The sequence below is a fragment of the Homalodisca vitripennis genome, chromosome 1, assembly GCF_021130785.1.
Source record: "Homalodisca vitripennis isolate AUS2020 chromosome 1, UT_GWSS_2.1, whole genome shotgun sequence".
NCBI classification, from domain to species: domain Eukaryota; kingdom Metazoa; phylum Arthropoda; class Insecta; order Hemiptera; family Cicadellidae; genus Homalodisca; species Homalodisca vitripennis.
The window spans coordinates 36,528,804-36,550,229 of record NC_060207.1 but is presented as its reverse complement, the minus strand read 5'-3'; the positions used below and the strand labels follow the sequence as shown (position 1 = coordinate 36,550,229).

Sequence of the window (21,426 nt, the reverse complement as noted above, 5' to 3'; positions counted from 1 at the left end):
ATGTAATTTTATCCTATCTACTTACCAAGAACAGGTTCTTCTGGCTCTTGATAGAAACAGTCCATTGGCCTGGGTTCATCACGAGTGGTGAAGGAATGCCATTGCCAGCCCCTGATACCGTGACGAACGCAGGAGAGTGCGTGGGCTTGAACGCTACAGTGAATGTCTGCTCGGTGTCACTCTGACTGTCCGGGGTAATCTTGATCTGTCCTGAGACTGTCTCCACATTGCGATTCACGTAACGCAACACCATGCGATACAGAGAGGGCTTCACAATGTAGACATCATCTCTAATCACCTCATTCTAAAAAAAAAATACCAACACCAGTTTATATTACAGACCTTTTAAATTATGTAGATTAAAATGAGTTAGGGTTGTGTGGTTATAAAGAGTGTATGCAGTTATATTAAATCCATGTGCAATTGGCATATTATTTTGAAATTGTTTTAGTTGTATTTATTTACATAGATAGCTAGTCCAAAAATAAAAATAATTTGTAATATGTACAAATTTAAAATGGTAACTTTTTTAGTAGTATTGGCAACAATACAGATGGTATTACACCATTGGTTGCTGTACTCAAGAGTTTCAAAGCTCAGGTCATTTTTGTGATTTTAAAATTTTTAAGAATTTAGTTTATTTTTTTCCTTTGTACTATCATTTTCAATATCATTTATTAAAAATAAATAGTCAAGACACAGATCATAGCAATAAACTAGAGCCCAAAATAACCAGAGCATGTTTTGAACAAAAATTGCTTTGTTATTTACAGAAATTAATATTGAAATAAAATTATAGATTTAAAAGTTCAATGATATTCTTTCAAAATAAAATTGAAAGTTATTTCTGAAAATATTTAAAAATTAAGTAAATCTGCGCAATTTTAATAAAATTTGAAAGTCTGCAGTATGTATATAATTAAGAGTTTGCAGTTTGTATTATTCTGTTATGAATTTAATGGACTACATAAATGTGGAAAATCGTAAAATAATTGTGGTTTTTATAATAAAAGGTCTTTATTGAGCAAATATTCTAAACATAAAAAGTTTCCAGTATTAATTAACTCCACATGTTGAATTTGGCCAAAAATCGGGCCTTAAATGGTAGGTAATGTAAAATATTCCCAATCAATAGCAAATCATAAAGAATGGTACAAACACTGCAGTAAACATAATTTTCAGCCAAGGATAGCAGTGAGACAATTCTTGTCACAACATTAAAGTTTACATGGCAATTGATGGCTTGCTATCTAGCAGAGTTGCTGAACTTTGATTTATTGAGTTGCTTCATTTTAAACTTTCAGTTATAATGGAGACCTGATTTGGAACTTTGACTTATAGTCTTAATGTAGCTCGATCTTTGAATTATTAAAGGTTAACATACTATTCCAGACAATGTAACATGACTTGTCAAGGCATTGATAATAAAATATTCAAACTATAGAGGAAATTTTTTTTCTTTTTTAATTTAAAGGAGAGGCCGATCCCCTTTTAAGCCTTATTCTGTCCGCCCTCATGGGCCACTGGCCTGTGCGAGGACAGAACAAGGGGGAGAGTCGATACAGTACAAGGTCGAAGGTACTGATAAAAAGTGCAACGGCCACAGACAGGATTTGAACGTGCGCTATATCTAACTTAGACCCAAAGTCCAACGTCTGGTCCCTCAAGCCACTCGACCATCAGCAGAAGTTCAAGGGTATTTGCAAATATTCTACTTATCAAGGATTTTGAAGTATTGAGAGTTGGTTTATCGAGGTTTGACTGTATAGAATGGATAGTTTGTTTTTAATATTTAAATACAATTTTCAAGAGTTTAGTTAAAGCAGAGACTATATTACTAAAATCATTATGTACTTAAACTACTTACTTACTAATCAACTACTTAATAAATGTAAAGAATGAAAATACTGAAACATGACGAATGAAATAAGTTCCCCACACCTGGATTGGGGAAAAGACTGCATAACCTTTCCAAGAGAAGCCAGGAAAAATGTCCTCATCATAGCGGTAGCGGACAGGTGTGCGAGCTGGCGTCGTACCATCCTCAACCTCATACAGAAACTGGTGCAGCGTGGGAAAGTAGTGGGTCTGTAGAGGTTCCTTGCAAGTTCGACCTGTCACTCTAGGGTGACAGATACACTGACCTGTCTCCTTGTTACAGGCCCTGGTCACCGAACCTCCCACATCACAGCCACAGTCTGCAGCAACATATTGGCATGAGCTTCACTTTCAATTAATTAAATCATTATACTACGTTTCAAGATCTGCAATCTGACCTCTTCCTCAGACGGATAACTGACCTAATACATAACTACAATCTAGGTTACAATAAACAAATCATACCAGAACGTTGTAACACACAAAGTCAAGAATCACAACCATGCTGTGTCAATTCCATGTACACTATCTCTAAAACAAGCACTTAATAAACAAAACACTAATTATTAAAACCACTAACTAACTAACTATTAAAGAACACAGGTTAAACATCTTAGTTTATAAGTATATTAGTTAAGTAATTTTTATGGCACTGTTCGATGTATACAAAATGTATATTCAACTTGTAATTGTAATTAAATTAGGCTATTGCCATTTATACAAATTATATTATATATATATATTATATATATATATATATATATATATATATATATATATATATATATATACAGACACACAGATATAATTTTTCTTCTAAGAGAACCTGGATACCATTATATATTTTCTGAAATTAGATCAAATTAAGAATAAATTAGCTATCTTAGATTCTAATATTTATAATATTATCACACTTTACCAGGGACAGACCCACCACTAAAAAAAACTTAATTTAGTAATTTTTTATGGTTTATGCATAATGCTTTTATGCTATAACTATAATATAAACCTAATTGATTTGAATGTTTAACAGTCAATTATTATGTTTGTAAAGTCATAGCTTGCAAAGTTATTGTCTGTAGCTGTTGTTTTTGTGTGGGTAAAGAAGGAAACTTTTAAGGTTTTTGAAATGGAGGGAGTGCAGAGTTGATATACCTGTGCAACCGAAGACGTTATCCTGTCTGAGATCATAGGTCCCTGGAATACACGAGTCACAGCGCCTGGACTCTACGGAAGGTTTGCACACACACTGGCCAGACTTGGGATTACATTCGGCAATGGAACCCACTACTCCAGCCATATGACAATTACAGTCTGTAACACACCACAGTGGTTAATTATATACTAAGTTTAATACAAGTTTCTATCAAAATGACTTCCTTTTTTCAAGCTCCTCAATAATTAAAGTTTTACAAACAATTTTTTCTGTAATGTTTCTATTTATTATATTTTATATGTTACTCTATAAAGCCATTTAAACATACATTGTATGTAATGTATGGACTACAGAACTAACCTTCACAACCGTCAGGGTTGTAGGGCGACAGATTGTGGTAAAGTGGACGACATGTGTCACAGATGCGGCCTGTTACACGAGGCTTACATTCACATAGCTCGCCTGCAGGGAGTGAGCCACAGCCCGAAAAATTTGCCAACACACCGGCCGGATTACAGTTGCATTCTGGGAACAAATAATCAGTGAGACAGAATCTTGATTTCTACAAAGAGGAATATGTATTTTTCTAAAGACAATATATTTTTATTACAGTAAGGTAAATAATGTATTGAAGTCTGAGCTAGGTTTCATTGCTAATATGTTTGTACTATGACCAATTTCAATATGGTAATTTTCAAAAAACATATAGGAGTGTAAGAGTCAGTTACCTTCACAAAGAGGAAAGTTGTAAAGTCCTTCCTTGCACTGGTCACATCGTTCCCCATCGAATGAGGGTTTACACTGGCATTTCCCTTCGTTATCACAAGACACTCCAATTGAACCATATGAGTCACACTCACAGGCTGCAAGAACAAACAAGCAAGTTCAGTTTTAATGTTTTTCAGACACATTAAACACATAAAAAATAGATAATAAAGAATTAAATGGATAAAAGTGTGCAACAGAAAAAATAATTTAATGAACAACATATGCTATTCTATGAACATAATACAAACAATGAAACATAGTAAAAAATCAACTTTAAAAAACTAAAGTAAATCAGCTAATAGAACCATATTAACTGATCACAAATGTAACATGTACAAAATGACATTCCATGATTATGTACACAGAGAAAATATATATGATTTTAATTTTTGTTTCATACACGCTGGACAAATTTGGACCCACACTTCTGTTTCATATCAGTAACTCCAATATTTTGATAAAGAATATAAGAAAAAATAGGGAACAGACAAAAACAAACCAGAAATTAATTAATACCAAAGGGTTGTTTCAATCATGAGGTCCAGGCTTTCATTCTTCTCATCAGCAAGAAATAGATTGTTGTACACTAGATAAGGGTATATACATATTTTACATTGTTGAAACCATTTAAGTGTTATACATACAAAATATGACATACTATTGAACATCACGGCTTATTTCAATAAATTAATCTGCAGTGGAATTTTTCCAATAAAAATTAAGTCAAGTTATTCAATTGGTATTTGTAATATGAAAATATTCTTAACTGGTTTCTACAGTATGCACAGAATGAACCCTAATACTAAGACATTTAATTATAATTTATTAAATTAATTTGAACTAAAATCCTTATTTATCATAATTAACTAAAAAGTGCAGACATGTACACAAATGATGCTGTATGCATAAATGAGTGTATGTATTAATCATAAATGATTAACACTAAGACGTCTACATAATCACAATTCCCGCTCAATTATTTCTCAAGAAAAATTAATTTTCCACCGAATATTTCTGATAAATAATTGATTTAGAAGCTAACAAATGATACAAAATGATGTGGTGACAGTTATTAAGTTATCTATAAAGATTATTAAAGTCTATTCACAAATAATATACATAAGAGTTGCTTAACAAGTTTTCCATTAGATATAATCTTTCAAATATTGCTTGAGTTAGTTATTTATTTTAAATTCTGATAAATATACATAATTTATGAAAAATATACAACTTGGTGATGTAGGGAATAAATATTATAATTCAGAGATCAGCTTACCTAGACACTCAGGATATTTATAGTACCCAGGACTGCACTGCTCACAAGTCTTCCCAGCGAAGTTGAAGACACAAGGACATTTGCCTAAGATGTCACAGACTTTGGATACACTACCAACATCACTGCAGCCACAGGGCTTGCAGTCTGGATAGCCATTGTAACCCGGTATACACTGGTCACAGCGAGGCCCACCATAGCCGACCTGAACACAAAGCCCAGCATTAGTCTTTAGGTTATATCAACTAATCCAAAATACCAATCAATCTCTAAAATCACAATTCATTAAAATAACTTATGGGCAAGAACATAGTTATGAACAGTAGATTTTTATCACCAATAACCACAAGTTAAAACAACAACATACTTTCTTTGTTTATAGACAAATCTTACATAAATGGAGACTGAGATAAAGGGCTTTAAGACCCAGACATTTTTCGGGTCTCGAAAAACTAGCAAAAACACATTATTATGATGTCACTGAACTCGGAGGTTCGATGACATGAGCTCGCTCATGCGTTATTTTCATTTTTATGTCTTTGCAATTTCTGAGATCTGGCTCCATCCCTACACCCCTTCGGACTACATAATACCAGGGTACAAATTGTTAAGGAATGATCGGCCTGCTCTCTGGGGACACAGGGAGGGGGTGTGGCAATGAACATGGAAACATCCAACACAATTTAAAGATAAAATATATTAATAAGCATTTTGTAATAATGGGAAATGAATGTACAGTTAATGAAACTTTGTTAAATTATTTCAATAATGAAGTGAGAAATGAATCTCTTAACTAATTTAACTTTTCAACAGTAGCTGTGCATGATATTAAAACAGCCATGAATGAAATTAAAAGTAGAGCAGATGGCAGTGACCATCTGTCTATTCAGATGGTATAAGCCATGTGTTTGCTGTAGAAGCTCATGCACCTGATGAATAATAATTATTATTAAGTCGAAAATTTCCAAAAAGATGAAAAACTAGCATTGTTTGTCCACTACCAGAGGTGACTGCCCCTAAAAGTGTCCATCAGTTACAGCCTATATCAATATTGCCAGACATGTCAAAGATTTCGGAAAAGATTGCCTTGCCCCAAATAGTAGATTAGGTGAAAAAAAGCATGAAAAAATATTACCAAACAGACAATCTGGGTTTAGAATAAACCACAGTACACTGCCCTGGTGTTATATTATTGGAATATTCACAGGCTTTTTACTCTATTGATCATAAATTACTGACTGCTATAATGTATTACCATGGGTTTGGCAAAAATTCTATTGAGTGGCTCATGTCCTATATCGATGACAGATCCACAGGTTGCAAGGTTGGGAGTGGAACTACACTATCCATCAATATACAGTAACTGTCAACTTCCCTTGTCTTGTGATTCGGAACTCATTAAAGAGGCCATTGTTCAGATCAATGCTGATCTTCAACATGTATCCACCTGGTCAGTCAATAATGGCCTTAAACTAAATATAGAGAAGTGTACTGTGCTCATTTTGGGTCCCAAAATGTTATACAGAATTTCAGTGAGAGTGGCGTGAGGTTTAAACTTGGTGGTAAGTGCTTATTGCTTACTATTAAATTAAAAACCTTAGGTGTGTCATACTTGATAATGACCTTACATTTTCTGATCACGTCACTCACACAATTTAGCGAGCTGTTGGCAGGTTGAAAGGTCAGTATAGATTATTAACATACTACCAGAGTCTATCAAGTTACAGCTTATGTGGTCATTTGCACTTTCATTATTCTATTATTGCTATCTTGCTTATGGCAACAGCATATCAAGGGAGGACATGAATAGAGTTCAGAGAATACGAAATGCAGCATTATACTATGTGTTCAATGTGGAATGTTTTGAACATGAGTCATCCTATAGACTTGATGCTAATATGCTTCAAATGGAATGGCTGTGCAGGCTATTTACCAAATGCATGATACATAAAATTCTAGAGTCTGAAGAGCTGCAGTTATGTGAGAGTCTGCGATTCCAGAAGATGAAATCTCCTAGCACAATATTCGTCATAAGTGTGATGTCTGATATTGAGTTGTTCTGTAAACCTGTTTGCATTATTCTGAGAAATGTTTGCAAAAATAAGGTATTATTATTTATTTACTTACTATTTAATGTTAACAAGAATGTTCTTAATACTTAAGATTTACACATTTTTTACTTTAGCAAGAAATTCTTAAGTAACTAAAAGTCCTGTATGGCTTTTAAATTTCTGAAAATGTGTATTCAAACGGTCCTTAAAGAAACTTACAAATCGTTTTGAAAAGATATTTTTTATATAAAAAGATATATTTCTGAAAAAAAACTATAATATTGCTTTTTTTAAGTTTTATATGATCAAGTACAGTAACTCACCTTGCACAGACATGTCCCATTGGATTTGTCACAAATGCCAGGCTCTGTCCCTCGCACGTCACACTGGCAGTCTAGACACACAAACACAATCTTTATGCTTTATGTACAGAGTAGATTTCAGACTCTTAATTGAATGCATTTTATAGTACAAATATGATTTATTTCTCTTGTTCTTGCCTTTCTACCAATGGGATATATTCTTAAACACAAAGCAACTGGTGTTTACAATTTTTAATAAATCAAATATTTTGATGTAAAGCTTTTGTTAAACTGAAGTTTTGAGTTGTTTCATTAATTTCACACACTTTATTTCACTATTTCCCCTATGTTAATCATTAAAATATTTCTAAGTTATTTGATTTCAATTAGGTTAATATTCCTTAAATCAATAAATTTTTATGTGTTATTTAATTAAGCATGAACTATTTTCTTGGTAGTATACAGTGAGTGTGTAACAATATTGAGACTAGTCACAGTCAGGACAACATATCTAAATGGATATATACTAAGTAAATGGAATATTTTCAACTAATTTTAACCATATGCTAATCTTTATTTATACACTATGTTTCTAATCTTCACCAGTTAATTATAAACTATCACCATATTCATTTCATTAACACAAATTTAGATACTTTATTAACTTTACCATATTAATTGAACTCTTGTATATTTAAAATTATTTACAACAGATTTTCCATTAAATCCGACGACTTACAGTATAATAAATTTGTTATAATTTTCAACAATACATGCACATATTTACATTAAATAAGTACTATTTACATTTAGATTTAATCAATTTCAAGGTTCTGTTTATGCTTTACTTCATACCTAGACTGAAAATGGCTGTTTTGATGTTGTTTTTTTTCAGTTAATCTTATTAATATGGATTAATAAAATTGTTAATGCAGCCAACAGCAAAAATGTCATACATTACAAGTTTATTGCAGTTTGAACTCTCTGCTAACAGCAGGCTGTACTTACAGTGATCTTGATTTTTGCCCGATAAGAACTATGTTACACTTTAAACACTTAGGACCTAATTTTCAGCCATAGCATTAAGGGAGATGTCTTATTTTAAAGATATAATTAATAAACATCTACAAGGATGTAGCCAAGGTCTAGGGGCATCTAGACCCCCCAAATTTTCAATTTCTTTTCAATTAATATTTTAGTAAACGATTATTATTATTTCAATAATTCAGTATTACTGACATTTACTGCTGAAAGGTCGTTATCAACAAAGAAACGGGCCAAGAACTTTTTAAGGAACAAAATGGGGACTTACTCTCTGTCCACTACGAGAAAATATCAATTATCTGGAACCCCCCCCCAAATTTTTCCCTGATTACGTTCTTGCACATCTATTTGCTTTTTGCTTTCTTTAAATATTTTTGTTGATAATTCTGAAAACAAATCTAAAACTTTTTTGTAGTTTATCATTAGTATTCTGAAAAGTATACACTTTACAACAACAAAAAAAATTGTTTAGATTAGCATCACATTTATTTTTTAAAACTAATCTAATTTAAGCTCTGTCTTCAATTGTTATTAACTAGAGTCTTGTCTTAACCCTTTCCGAGCCAATGTTACTAGACGTCATGCCTAAACTAGCGCTAAAAGCCAACGACGTCCACTGACGCAAAATCAATTTTTTTTAAATATATTATTTAAAAGCATTTCTGGGTAACAAAATTAGTAAAAACTGTTAAACTAGGGAAAAGGTTTGTGTCTATTTTGAAGGTCACGGCTCTTGTTTGAGCGACAAAATGGCGGGTGGGCGGATGTTCATAGTCTCCCGCAGAGCCAACAACGTCTACTCACGTGCGCTCAGTCTACCTGTAGCCTTCCTTGAAGTAGATGTTTATTCGCCCTTCCATTTTCGATCCGCGTTTTTATCTTTTCAATTTTGATGTTAATCAATATTTTTAATCAATGTACAGTGTAGTTTATGTATAATATCGTGATGTAGGGCTTTATTGTGCGCAAGAAGTGTGCGTCAAAGCCTGCCTTGCATCGTGACCTGTGTTTTTGAGATGTACCACACACAACAAACCTACGCCTAAGGATCACATATATGTAGCTCATTTTCAATAAGTATCATTTATAAGTTTTCTCATGTTATAATATTGTAAAATGTAGTGTGTTCTTTATTTTATACTTGGAAAATTGAAATTTTTTGTAGTTTCATTGCTTTTATTTAATTTGTATATATACATTTTTACTATATTCTTTATATTTTCTCTTAATAAAAATTATTTTATGGTTGTTTTTTGTAAAATATTACAATAATTGTGTTCAACTATTGTTAATTTTATACATAAACACATAGAATGTCAAAATTAAATTTTTTCAATGAAATTATGATTTTACCATTTTTTAGCTGTAAATTAACAATAAAGAGTGAACAAAAATATTTTGTCGTTTTTCTTACCTCTTATGTTATAAGAATTATTTTTAAAAAATTGGTTTTGGTATTTGGGAATTTTTTTTATTTTTAAGGTGTATGGCTCTTAGGGAGTAGTTTTGGTTATTTATTTGTGGCTCGCTAAGTATTAAAATGGTAAACTAAACATTCTTGCATAAATATAATTAAGGAGCTAAGGGCCAATTTCCATTGTATAAGCACATTTGGTCAGGGTCATATTGGGAGGGATTAAAAATGCCAAACAATAACTTGTTTCTCAGATCAGATATTTTTAGCTTGAAAACCCTAAAACCAACTGTCAGAGGTGAAATAAAAGTTAAATCAAAGTCAGCAATACATATGGGGACCAATTACTTTCCTGAACATGGTGATTTTCAGTCTCTTTATTTAACTGGCTAACAGTAATATAACTATTAATTACGAGTCTGCTAGGTTTTGTGTGTGTTAGTACAAAAGTACAACAATTTTATCTAAGAAAATATATATCTAAGAACAATAAAAACTGTTTCTCAACTATAAATAGTATAAACATATAACATTTTTAGCAATTAGAAATGTACAAGTTTTAAGCCATTAGAAAAACTATAACAGATAACTATATACTTAAATAACAATGTAGTTGTTGTCCTAGAAAGAGGGAACAGTAGGCCTACTCACATTTGCACTGAGGAAAGTCGTAGTATCCATCTCCACAGCGATCACATGTCCTGCCTCCAAAGTTGGAGCTGCAGCTACAGTTGCCACTGACAAGTTCACACACATCAGAGTTTATGGCTCCAAGAGGGTTGCATTCACAAGCTGCAACAGTGGGCGTGTCATATTACTTCAATTGTATATAATTGTTCAAATTACATTCTTAAAGTGTTTTTTCAGAAAACATATTTCTTTTAAAGTATATAACATGGTTTTGAAAACTATTGATAAATAAAAACACTGTCACTGAGTTCTGGGAAATCTACAATGAAATTTAATTTTGGTCTCCTTATTTCAGTAGTATTTTTATACATATTAAACCTAAATATTATTATCATGAGCACTTTTGTAAGCAGATGGACAAAACTAGATACAATAAAGATTTATCTCTCTATTTTGAGTAAAACTTAGAGTTTTGTATTGTATTCAGTTGTAACTCTGTTTCAAATGTTAATGACGTAACATAGAATTAAGCTATTGTAGTGACTGTTTCCTACCTAGTATCAGAATCAAAGTAATCTTGATAAAGGAAGTAAAAGTACTTAAAAAGTGAAATAAGTGCTAAAAGGAATAATAAAAAATACAGAATCAGGCTTAAGGCTAAATAAGAAGTCATAACAACCACAACTGTTGGAGGTTTTTTAACCTCTGTTGTTTTGAGTGACACATTAATTCTAATACAATGTCTTTTTTTATTTCATTTACTATGTGCATTAACAATGACTTACGCAGACATTCAGGAAACCCGTAGTAGCCTGGGCTGCACTCACGACACAGCTTGCCACCATAGTTTGGCTTGCACGGACATTGTCCTCCTGTCGCCTCACAGTGGTAGCCTCGAGTGCCGTTGAGGAAACACTCACAGGGCCGACACTGCGGGTAGCCAAAGTAGCCGTAGCTGCAGCTATCACAGAGCGGTGGAGAATACTCTTGGCGACATTCACATGCACCTGAGCCTTCAGCGCAGTTTCCGGTGAAGCGGTGGTCATTACACTGGCATGCTGTAGGTCAAAATATGATTACTGGATTGCCAGATTTTGTTAAGAAACTAAAAACAAATAAGTAAGAAACTCAAAATTGATAAACTTGAGGTTTTTGGAAACTATACAGCAAATACCAAAACCTGGAAAATAAAACTATATCAGTGGTAAATAAATAGATCTGGGGTGTATGTTGTGGTAACATAATAATTGGAAATTTAAAAAATATGTTTACAAATTTCAGAAAAAATATTAAATCTGTTATAATAAACATCATAGTTTATTTGGCATTTTATATTCTATCTCATTTTGTTCAGATGCTTACTTTTGTATTTTATTTAAAAACTCCTAACTCATATTTATTTTGGGGTACTATAATTGATTATGGCTATTGGTTATGTTCAGAATTGATTTATTATTAAATTCTAAATTTAATTATATATAGAGTGTATCATTATAACTGAATTATCGCCAGTTTCACAATGAAAAACTTTAACATATTTTAACACAAAGAAACTACATGATAGTAATTAATTTTAAAAACATAAAATTCCAAAGACAAGCTATAAAATCTATAGCAATACATTTGTTTTGATGAATGAAACGTTTATTGAGGAAATTATTCTTTAAAGTTTAAACTTAGTTACATAAAGTCACTTAAATTAAAATAAATAGAGAAAATTCATCTATTTATCATACAATACTTACAAATAAAACAGTTTTGTTACTTCTAAGGCTTTACTATGTCTCCTGAAATTATTTCATTATATTGTGCATAAAACGAAATTTACATCAACAATTATTAATATTCTAAGTAAAACCCAAACATTTCAAAATTCAGTAATATTTTTCTTGTTTTAAATTTTTAAGTTAGATCTTAATAAGATTAAAACCAGGTACGGTTAAAATGTTGTCAACATTCTAAAAATCAGTACCGTACTCAGAAGTACATAAATTAATCTAACAGGGACCTTTCCATTGCTTGAGGTAAACATTTAGAGCAATGTGTATAAAAAATGACATATATGTTCTCGGTGATGGATTGTTCACTCTCCTTCAGTAAAAGAACTCAGCAATATTGTGTGTTTAACACAGAACAATTAATTAGTTAGGAATATGTCATTTTGACTCCTCTCACACTACCCCATGCATGTTCAAATGGCTTTGACCCCATAAACACTGACCACTCAATGACTCAGAAATAACAACCCTGTCCTGCTTTTTGTTGTTTGCAATAGGTGTTTTTCTAATGAATAAACACTGAACATGTAGATAATACCTCTAAGGCTTAACCATAATTTATAATGAATGGCTTCTAAACTTCACTAAAACAACTAATTGATTTTTTCTAAGAATGCATACCTCTATAAGAACATGGTTAGGTTATGGGGAACATGCACTCTTTCACAACAGAATTTGTCCTTATTCTTATATTTAATTTTTATCTGAAAAAATACAAAACTTAAAATGGATACATTTTTATTACTGATATCCACTGATGATCCATTCTTGTAAAATTATTTTCAAATAGTTCTTTCTACAGCAAGTGTTTTGTCTTACAATTGAGATAGAAAGCCCAACACACCAAAAAAAAGGTTAAGAATTGAACTCACGTTGGCAAACATCTGTCTGGTTCCACAGATATCCCTCAGGTCTGTAATATCCGTCCTCACACTGGTTACAGTTGATACCTCGTGTGTGATCTCTACAGTTTTGGCAAACTCCACCACCCTCGTATTCGCCGTGAATGTCCAGTGATAGTCTCTGTTGGTCTATTGTCTCACTGTACTCACATTGGTCTGAGTGGCCGAAACAATTGCACGCTACAAAAAACACAATTTCTGTCACAAACAATGTGTGCATACATAGTGAATGACAATAAATGTTTGCTTACATAAATTTGTCTGTACTAATAAGCATTAGACTGTGAAGAATTATATATTAGAAAGCCATACTGCTAGAACTATCTTTTAGATAAAGCTACTTGTGTTTGTTTAAGGAGAATAAATGTATCTGTAATTAGTTGTTTTTCATACCACCTGAGTGATTAAATTTAACTTTGATATTATAGTATTATTTTTAAAAGTTCTTCTAATGTAAAGATACATCAATGTTTAATGATCTCTTTAAAATTCATTAAACTATGCGGAATGTTAGTGTACGGTACATATTTATGTACTCTTGACCTCCTACTTTCAGGAAAAATGAGCCTAATGGCTTATTATGGTCACAAATTCAATAAAACCAGTACTAAACATATTCTATATTATATTTTAATAAGAAAATAAAGCTACTGACGTTCACAGACAAACAGTTTGTTGTGTTTAGACTGGCTCCATGCCTTCTGCTCAAATCCAGGACAGCACTTCTCACAGTTAGGGCCACAAGTATGGTGCTGACAGCGACACAGTAGCTTGTACGAATCATTTGGATCTGTGATGTCACACAAGTCGGCGTGACCATTGCACCGACATCGCCCACCAATGCTGATATCTTTGATCGAATAGAAGTACTGTAAACAATTATGATAAGTATTTAGTGATTATTATAATGTATACTTAGTCATATACTGTATAGGCTGAAAACCCCTAACAACATAAGCTAGGGTAGTTCTTAAATTTAATTATAGTTGACTGATAATTTAACTATAAACATTGAAAATATTTATGTTTTCAACAAAAAAAGATGTAATTCTATAGTTATAAAAGTTATGCTTCCTTATTACCAATATATCATATAAACATTTATGAACAATAGATGCAGTGTTCAGTATGCTCTGTCCATTTGATATCTGTGACAACTACAAGAAACAATATAGTGTGACACTCACTCGTCTTGTAACACTAGGGTCTTGACGCTCCACTGCCATGAGATGTCCCAGCAGATTCTTGGTCCTAAGGAAACGGAACCTGACATTGGTGGCTCTTGTCCATTCCTGAAGCGACGATGAGTTGAAGAAATCATTAGCCGAAGGACGGTTGAAAAGGAGTGACACTACAATCTGAGAACAAAACAGTTCTTAAACAAACTATACAGTTTATGTTCTGTACCATTTTTGTTAAACCTGTATTCCAAAATTATAAAGACCAAAATTAATGTAACACTGACCTCTCCATTTTCCAGAGGGACAATTTTAGAGTGTTGAGTATCACAGATGACAGATGTGTCTTCAGTTATGGGTTGTAGACTTTCCACACCAAAGAATCTCACACAGTCCCTGAAAAGACAATTTCACAGTTAACATTTAATCAAACCAAAACATCTCTAGTTAACAAATTGACATATTTGGATATTTTTAAGTGTGAAATAAGCTTAATATTTTAACCTTTAATTCTTTATTTTGAATCTCTGCATACCCACCTATACAATAAATATATCATGAACTGCTTAACCATTTAATATACCGAGTGGGGCAGACCACCCGTGCAGTGTATATAGTCGAAGAACGTGCAGTGTATATAGTCGAAGAACGTGCAGTGTATATAGTCGAAGAACGGTTTGATGTTGACATAAAAGAATAAAGAATAAAGAATAAAGAATGATTTATTTTCTCATTTTCTACAGGCTACATACATACATCAGTTACGTAACGGTAAAATTAATATAATGGGGTTATAATTTCCTAAATCTTGCCAGGTCTGACTGCACCATTACAAAAGACTGGAAATAAAAAATTACTTCTTCAAAATACCTATAAACTAAATTTATAGTTTAAAATATAACCTACATCTAAATGCGCTTAGGCCTATACTATACAATAAATGAGAAAATATAGGGCCCTCCAAGGCTAAGCCTGTTTGGAGGTTCCTTATTATATTTTAACACATAAAAAAACATCAGCAAAACAACTTAATTTAACAATTTAGATCTCTCTTGAGGATATAAAATTAATATATTATTTAATCAAAACATAATATAATAATAGTTATAATCAACCTGCTTGTTGAGTTAGATTAGATTTTTCAAATTATTTGAAAATATATATATAAATATGGGCCGTGAGGTAAAAAACCAGTTACTATGTCTGAATATATAAAATTGAATTTATATCCTCTAGTTCAAACAACCACCTTCCCAATTTTTTTTAAAAATACTAATTTGTTATTTGAGTTTTTTATATTGTTAGGTAATTTATTAAAAATCCACGGTGACATAAAAATGAATGGATTTAGTAAAAAAAGTATTGTTTGGTTTTGGAACTCTTATATTTCCTGAATTTCTTAGTTTTTAAGCTGTATTCATTTGCTTCTAAGTTGGTAGTATTTATCAAATCATAGTATTGTTTTAATACTTTATATATAAATAACATCTTGATAGGGAAAATCCTAAGCTGATTAAATAATGGTCGTGAGTGTTCAAATATATGACTGTGGGTTATTAATCTGACAAAGTGCTTTTGCTGCATAAGTAATGAGTTTAAATTTGAATCATAACGCACTTCCCCAAAGAAATATGCCGTATTCAATTCGACTTTGTACAAAGCGCAAAATATAACATTCTAAGTATTTTTAAATTGCAAATGTTTCTTAAAAAATAAAAAATTCTTATAATATTATTGAGTTTTTTTGTAATTTTTCGATATGTGAATTTTCCAATTAAATTCACTATCCATATGAATTCCCAAATATTTTATATAATATCCGATTTTTTGTATCGTTTGAACAATCCATTGTTAAGCAATTATTGATTTGGCTTGATTTCAAAATACAGTCAGCACATCTATAGAAAACAGGTTCAAATATAATGTCATTTTTTCTGAGACTGAAATTGACATATTTTGTTTTTTCCGTACTTAAAAGCATATGGTTCATTGTGAACCACCACTGAATTATTTCTAGATCTTTGCTCATAGCAACGTGGATATCAGTCCAGCTATCTTTGACATAGCTAAGGGCTGTATCATCAGCAAATGAATGTTAGTGTTCCTTGAAATCTGGCATCGCATAGATCATTTATCTATATATATAATGAAAAGGATTGCTCCCAATACTGACCCTTGGGGCACGCCATATAAGATTTTACCCATTTCACTATATGTGGAGTGCATTCTGACACACTGATACCTATCCCGTAAATAACTTTCAAACCAAGAATAAGCTATTCCTCGAATACCACACCTATAATAAGTTTTTTTTAATAAAATTGTATGATCTAACAGTGTCGAATGCTTTTTTTATATCTAAGAATAAACCACTTATACATTTACTTGAATTTTAGGCCATTGTATACATTTTTGGTAAAAATTAAATAGAGCGCTTTCGGTATTCATATTTTCTCTGAAGCCAAATTGATTTTTACTAAAAAAATCGGTCTTATTTAAAAAATTAACAATTTTCTTTTTCATGAGTTTTTCATAGATTTTTGAGAAACAAGAAAGCAATGAGATTGGGCGATAGCTATTACACGTACTGCTTAGTCCACCTTTATATATAGGAATTACAACGGCTGTTTTTAATTGTGTTGGAAAAATTCCTTTTTGAAAACTAAAATTGATCAAATATGAGAGAATAGTGACTATTTCTGGTGCGACAGTTTTTATAGTGTATGAACTAATTTCATCTATACCTGGAGAAGTATTATTTTTCAATAAATTAATTATACCAAGGATTTCTTCCTCATATACAGTTTCTAAAAATATAGTTCTTTGTTGGTGTTTATCTATAAAGTAATTTCTTATGTTTAATTTAGAAAAATCAGATGGAACATTATCGGACAATTTTTAATCCACTTACTACATTAAGAAAATACTGATTAAATTCATTTTGCTACATACTCTGAATCATATTCAAGTTTGCCATTTACATCTAAGACTATGGTTTTTGCTATTTTTTGTTTCTTTGGTTTTGTAATGTCATTCAAAACTTTCCAAGTGTTTTTTAGTATTGCCTTCACACCTTTCTAATTTTATTTTTATAATAATCATTTTTCAATATCCTAATTTCCTCTAATAGCTTATTTCTAAAACGTATATAATGATTTTTCAATTGAATGTTTTGAGGATGATTTTTGACTAATTTGAATAATGAATTTCTTTTTTTAATCTTGTAACAGATTGTATCATTAAATCCAAGGTTTTAGTTTCTTGAATTTATTGAATTTATTTTTTTGTAATATTGATTCTCTGCTACAACTTATACAATTTTTAAATGTTTTAATAAACGAATCAAAAGCTGACGACGGATCAAGTTTATTGTAAACACAAGACCAATCCTCAGCGGCTAACAGCTGCTTTAGATTCACATAATTGATACGCTGGCCGTCCCGGTGGGGCGGAGGAGGGGGCCGGGTCTCCCCCTCCGCCACCCCACCAAGAGCAATGCATACCAGAGAGTGGTCTGTGATACCAGCGTGTATTGTTGTGACATCGATTGTTACGAGCGCTTATCATATAAACGCGCATAGACATGATCAATACATGTTGCTGAATCTACTGTAATTCTTGTAGGTTCATTAACAAGACTTTCTAAACCATTTACTGCCATTAACCTTTGATAATTATCTACAAGATAATGATTTTCCAAAATATTTATGTTAATGTCGCCTACAACTAAAAAACTTTTTTCCTTCTTAAAACCATCTAAAATATTAGTAAACTCTTTAATAAACGAATCTATTGTATATGAATATAATCTATATAGAGCCAAAATACAAAGGTCAAAGTTACATAATTTTAATGATATTTTTTAATGCGTCAGCTGTTTGCATTTCTACTATTGTTGAATTTATAACAGTTATTGAATTTTTAACATAAATGATAACGCCACCAGCTCTGTAGGTATCATTACAGTTTGAATATAAAACATAATTTTGGTAATTTCATAAAAATTTATTTCATTACTGTTGATCCATATTTCAGATAAAATAATTATATCGGGAAAAGTATTTCTCTGTTCAATTTCAAGTATAAAAAGATCAAAGTTTTTACGAAGGCTTCTTATGTTTTGATGGATTATTTTTACAGAATGTTGATTAGTCATAATTAAAGATTTTATGTTTATATTTACTTAATACTGAATACAAAATAACTAGTATACTTTTTATTCAAAGTTGACCTACATAATATAATAATAAAATAAAAAAATAACACTTAATGTATTAACATACAAAAGAAATAGATACTGGTACTGAGTTTAAACCTTCATACATAAGCTATTTATTTACATTTACCTTTGGCAGGTCAGCCTGGCAAGTTACATGAATAACTTTAGAAGTCTCCTCTTTTCGTAAAAAGATCCTTCCATCCCGCACCCAAACGAACTGATAATTGTTCTCACGCTTAAACTTCCGTGCCTCTGCCATGAGCTTTCCCTTCATCGGTGTCAGGGACTCGTTGATATAGACCGGCTTGTCCCATTTCCAGGTTCATGTGCCGCGTCGAGAAGTTACTTTTGACACGTCCTTTTTCTTAGCAGCTCTTCTTTATCTAGTCGGCTTACAAACTTCAGCACTATTCCAGGCGGAGGACTGTTGGGCTCAGATCTTTTTCCCAGACGATGGCAGGCATCAATCATTGTATTGGATATATTGAAGTCCAACGCTTTTCCCACCCTCCTTTACGACAGACACCACGTCTTCATTTTTTTCCTGTGGGATACCATGGATTTCAACAGTGTTCCTTCTTGAATACTGCTCCTGCTCCTCGATGCGTGCTTCCAGAGAACTGATTTTCTCCTGAGTATTTTATTCTCATTTACTAGGCCATCAACTATTGCGAGGCATTTTTCCACTTCCTCAGTTTGTATCTTGACGGCTTCGGTACTCTCGTCGATTTTACTGTAGAGTGTTTCATACGACTTATTGAAGTTTTTCTCCATTTCTTTTTGGCTTTCTGCCACTTCAATAATCTTCTTCATAACGTCTTCTATGGTGAGTTTCCCCTCCGTTGCTTGAGACTCGAAACCTCATACTCTTTCGCCGTTCTGAAGCACAAGGTTGGCATCTCCACACTAGGTTATCCGCTGTCACACACACTCTACATCAGCCTTGCTCATTTTTAGTAAAACAAAGTGCTATACCCATAAAATGCTTATGGGGAGTCCATTGAAAATGTGTTTTTCAAAATCTATGTACAGGGGGTGTTCCAAAATTAAGAGTCGAGTTATATATAATTTTTATTCATAAAAAATAATAATTTTGATTTGATTTTAGTATCTTAAGTTTTGGAGGTCAATAGCCAAAGGGTCACTAAAATACCTTGGAAAAATTAAGTAAAATCAGAGTTTTGCTTATTTTTTAAAAACCATTAGAGATACGAAAACAGTTTAAATACAAAATCTGTTTGTCTTAACGAGATCTTTAAAATTATGTACAACAATGTGCATGATGCCATTTAAAAATTTTGACATATGAATTTTAAGTTTTTTCAAAATTTGAGTTGGGGTTAACACCAAATACTTTTAAAAAAGTCATGTGGCTTATCAGAATGAAGCTGAGTTTCTTGTGAGCAATATAATAAATAGGACTAAGAATAAACTAAACTCAAATGGTTAAAAAATACAGGGTGTTCTGTAAATTTCAACATTAAAAAAAACAGCCATCATTTTGAAACGGATTGAGATAAGTGAATTCTGTTTTTTCCATTCAGTTCCTTTCAACAATACCTTTAAAATGACATATATACTTCTATTCACATTATATACAAGCAGGTTACAATGATACATAGCAGTGTTGTCTTTAGCATTTGTGGCCATAACTCCAATATTGAGTAAGCAGAATCACCAGGAATTTGGAGTTTCTTGTAAAGTCCTCTATTGGGTTTATATAGTTAATTAAGCCTAAGACCCAAGACATTTAAACCCAACAAAGACCGTCTCAAATAACTGTTTATGTCTCAATATGCAATTAGTTATTTGTGATACTTGTAACAAATTGTTTTCCAGCTAACTAACTATACATATAGTAAGCATAAATGTAATATTTTTATAAAACTAATATAGGGCAAATAATATTTATTTAGTTTCACTTCAAACTTTCATCTAAAACACCTGTTTACACAATTACATCCACGAAATGGAGCTCAAGCCTTGTTGCGAGGACTGAGGATGGCTCTCCACATTGATACTGAAATACTTCAAAAATACAATTGTATGAGCAATGTTTTGATGGTGTAAACCGGAAAACATGGATGATACTTAATGATAATTACTTTCCAATTAAAATAAATAAATCATAGTGCAATTTCTTATGGTGTAGTCTCCCTACAGCTCAAAGTTCTGTAGTAAGTACTTACGCCTTGTTCTCAGCAAAGTACTGCCAAGGCTCATATGTGAGTCCATTGTCTGCAGATTTCTCAAGCACCCATACTCCGGGCCTTGGAGAGTTGGCCATCCTGACATACACGTAGGCCACATGGAATTCCTGCAACGAGAGCAAAGGTTAATAAACATAGCCTACAGGACAGTAATAGCTACACTATTGTTACTAAAACGATAGCAATGCAATACTTTTTAAATAACGATTCTTCACCGAGTAAACTTAAGTTAACAAAAGGAAGAACATTTCGTCTAATGAAGGTTACATAGAATTGAACCAGAGGCTCAATATACTTCTGCTTTATATTCAGTTTAAAATATTTTACGTATCATCTCTATTTGAACAGTTGAAGTGCTTGCGCACAACGGTGCCTTCACGTGACTAAATGCAATATAAGTATTCGTATGTCCAAATATAAACCAATTCCAGGTATTGCAGGCATTTTGAGTGGATGTCCCGTCATTGGAGAGCGTCTTTAAGTAGGTGAAATTCACACATTTGACATTTATTTTACTTTAGAGAATTCCCTTTTGTGCGGATTCGTAGCGTTATAAATAAATGGTAAAATAAATTATAAATTGATCATTTACTTTTTTTAGATTTAAGATCTGATGGTAAAAA

General features: G+C 32.1%; 1 protein-coding gene across 1 annotated transcript in view; it reads right to left on the bottom strand.

Annotated features, from left to right (window-relative positions):
- Positions 1–21,426, bottom strand: part of LOC124359818 (laminin subunit alpha) — a 139,550-nt gene that overhangs the window by 94,443 nt on the left and 23,681 nt on the right. The window contains exons 3-16 of the mRNA XM_046812876.1: positions 20,783–20,910; positions 14,662–14,770; positions 14,384–14,554; positions 13,852–14,065; positions 13,167–13,376; positions 11,302–11,574; positions 10,538–10,678; positions 7,450–7,520; positions 5,079–5,280; positions 3,763–3,897; positions 3,395–3,559; positions 3,034–3,192; positions 1,942–2,198; positions 26–304 (exon numbers count right to left, since the gene is read on the bottom strand). Of these exons, the coding sequence (XP_046668832.1) occupies positions 26–304; positions 1,942–2,198; positions 3,034–3,192; positions 3,395–3,559; positions 3,763–3,897; positions 5,079–5,280; positions 7,450–7,520; positions 10,538–10,678; positions 11,302–11,574; positions 13,167–13,376; positions 13,852–14,065; positions 14,384–14,554; positions 14,662–14,770; positions 20,783–20,910 (2,514 nt within the window). The remainder of the gene's footprint in view (positions 1–25; positions 305–1,941; positions 2,199–3,033; positions 3,193–3,394; positions 3,560–3,762; positions 3,898–5,078; positions 5,281–7,449; positions 7,521–10,537; positions 10,679–11,301; positions 11,575–13,166; positions 13,377–13,851; positions 14,066–14,383; positions 14,555–14,661; positions 14,771–20,782; positions 20,911–21,426) is intronic.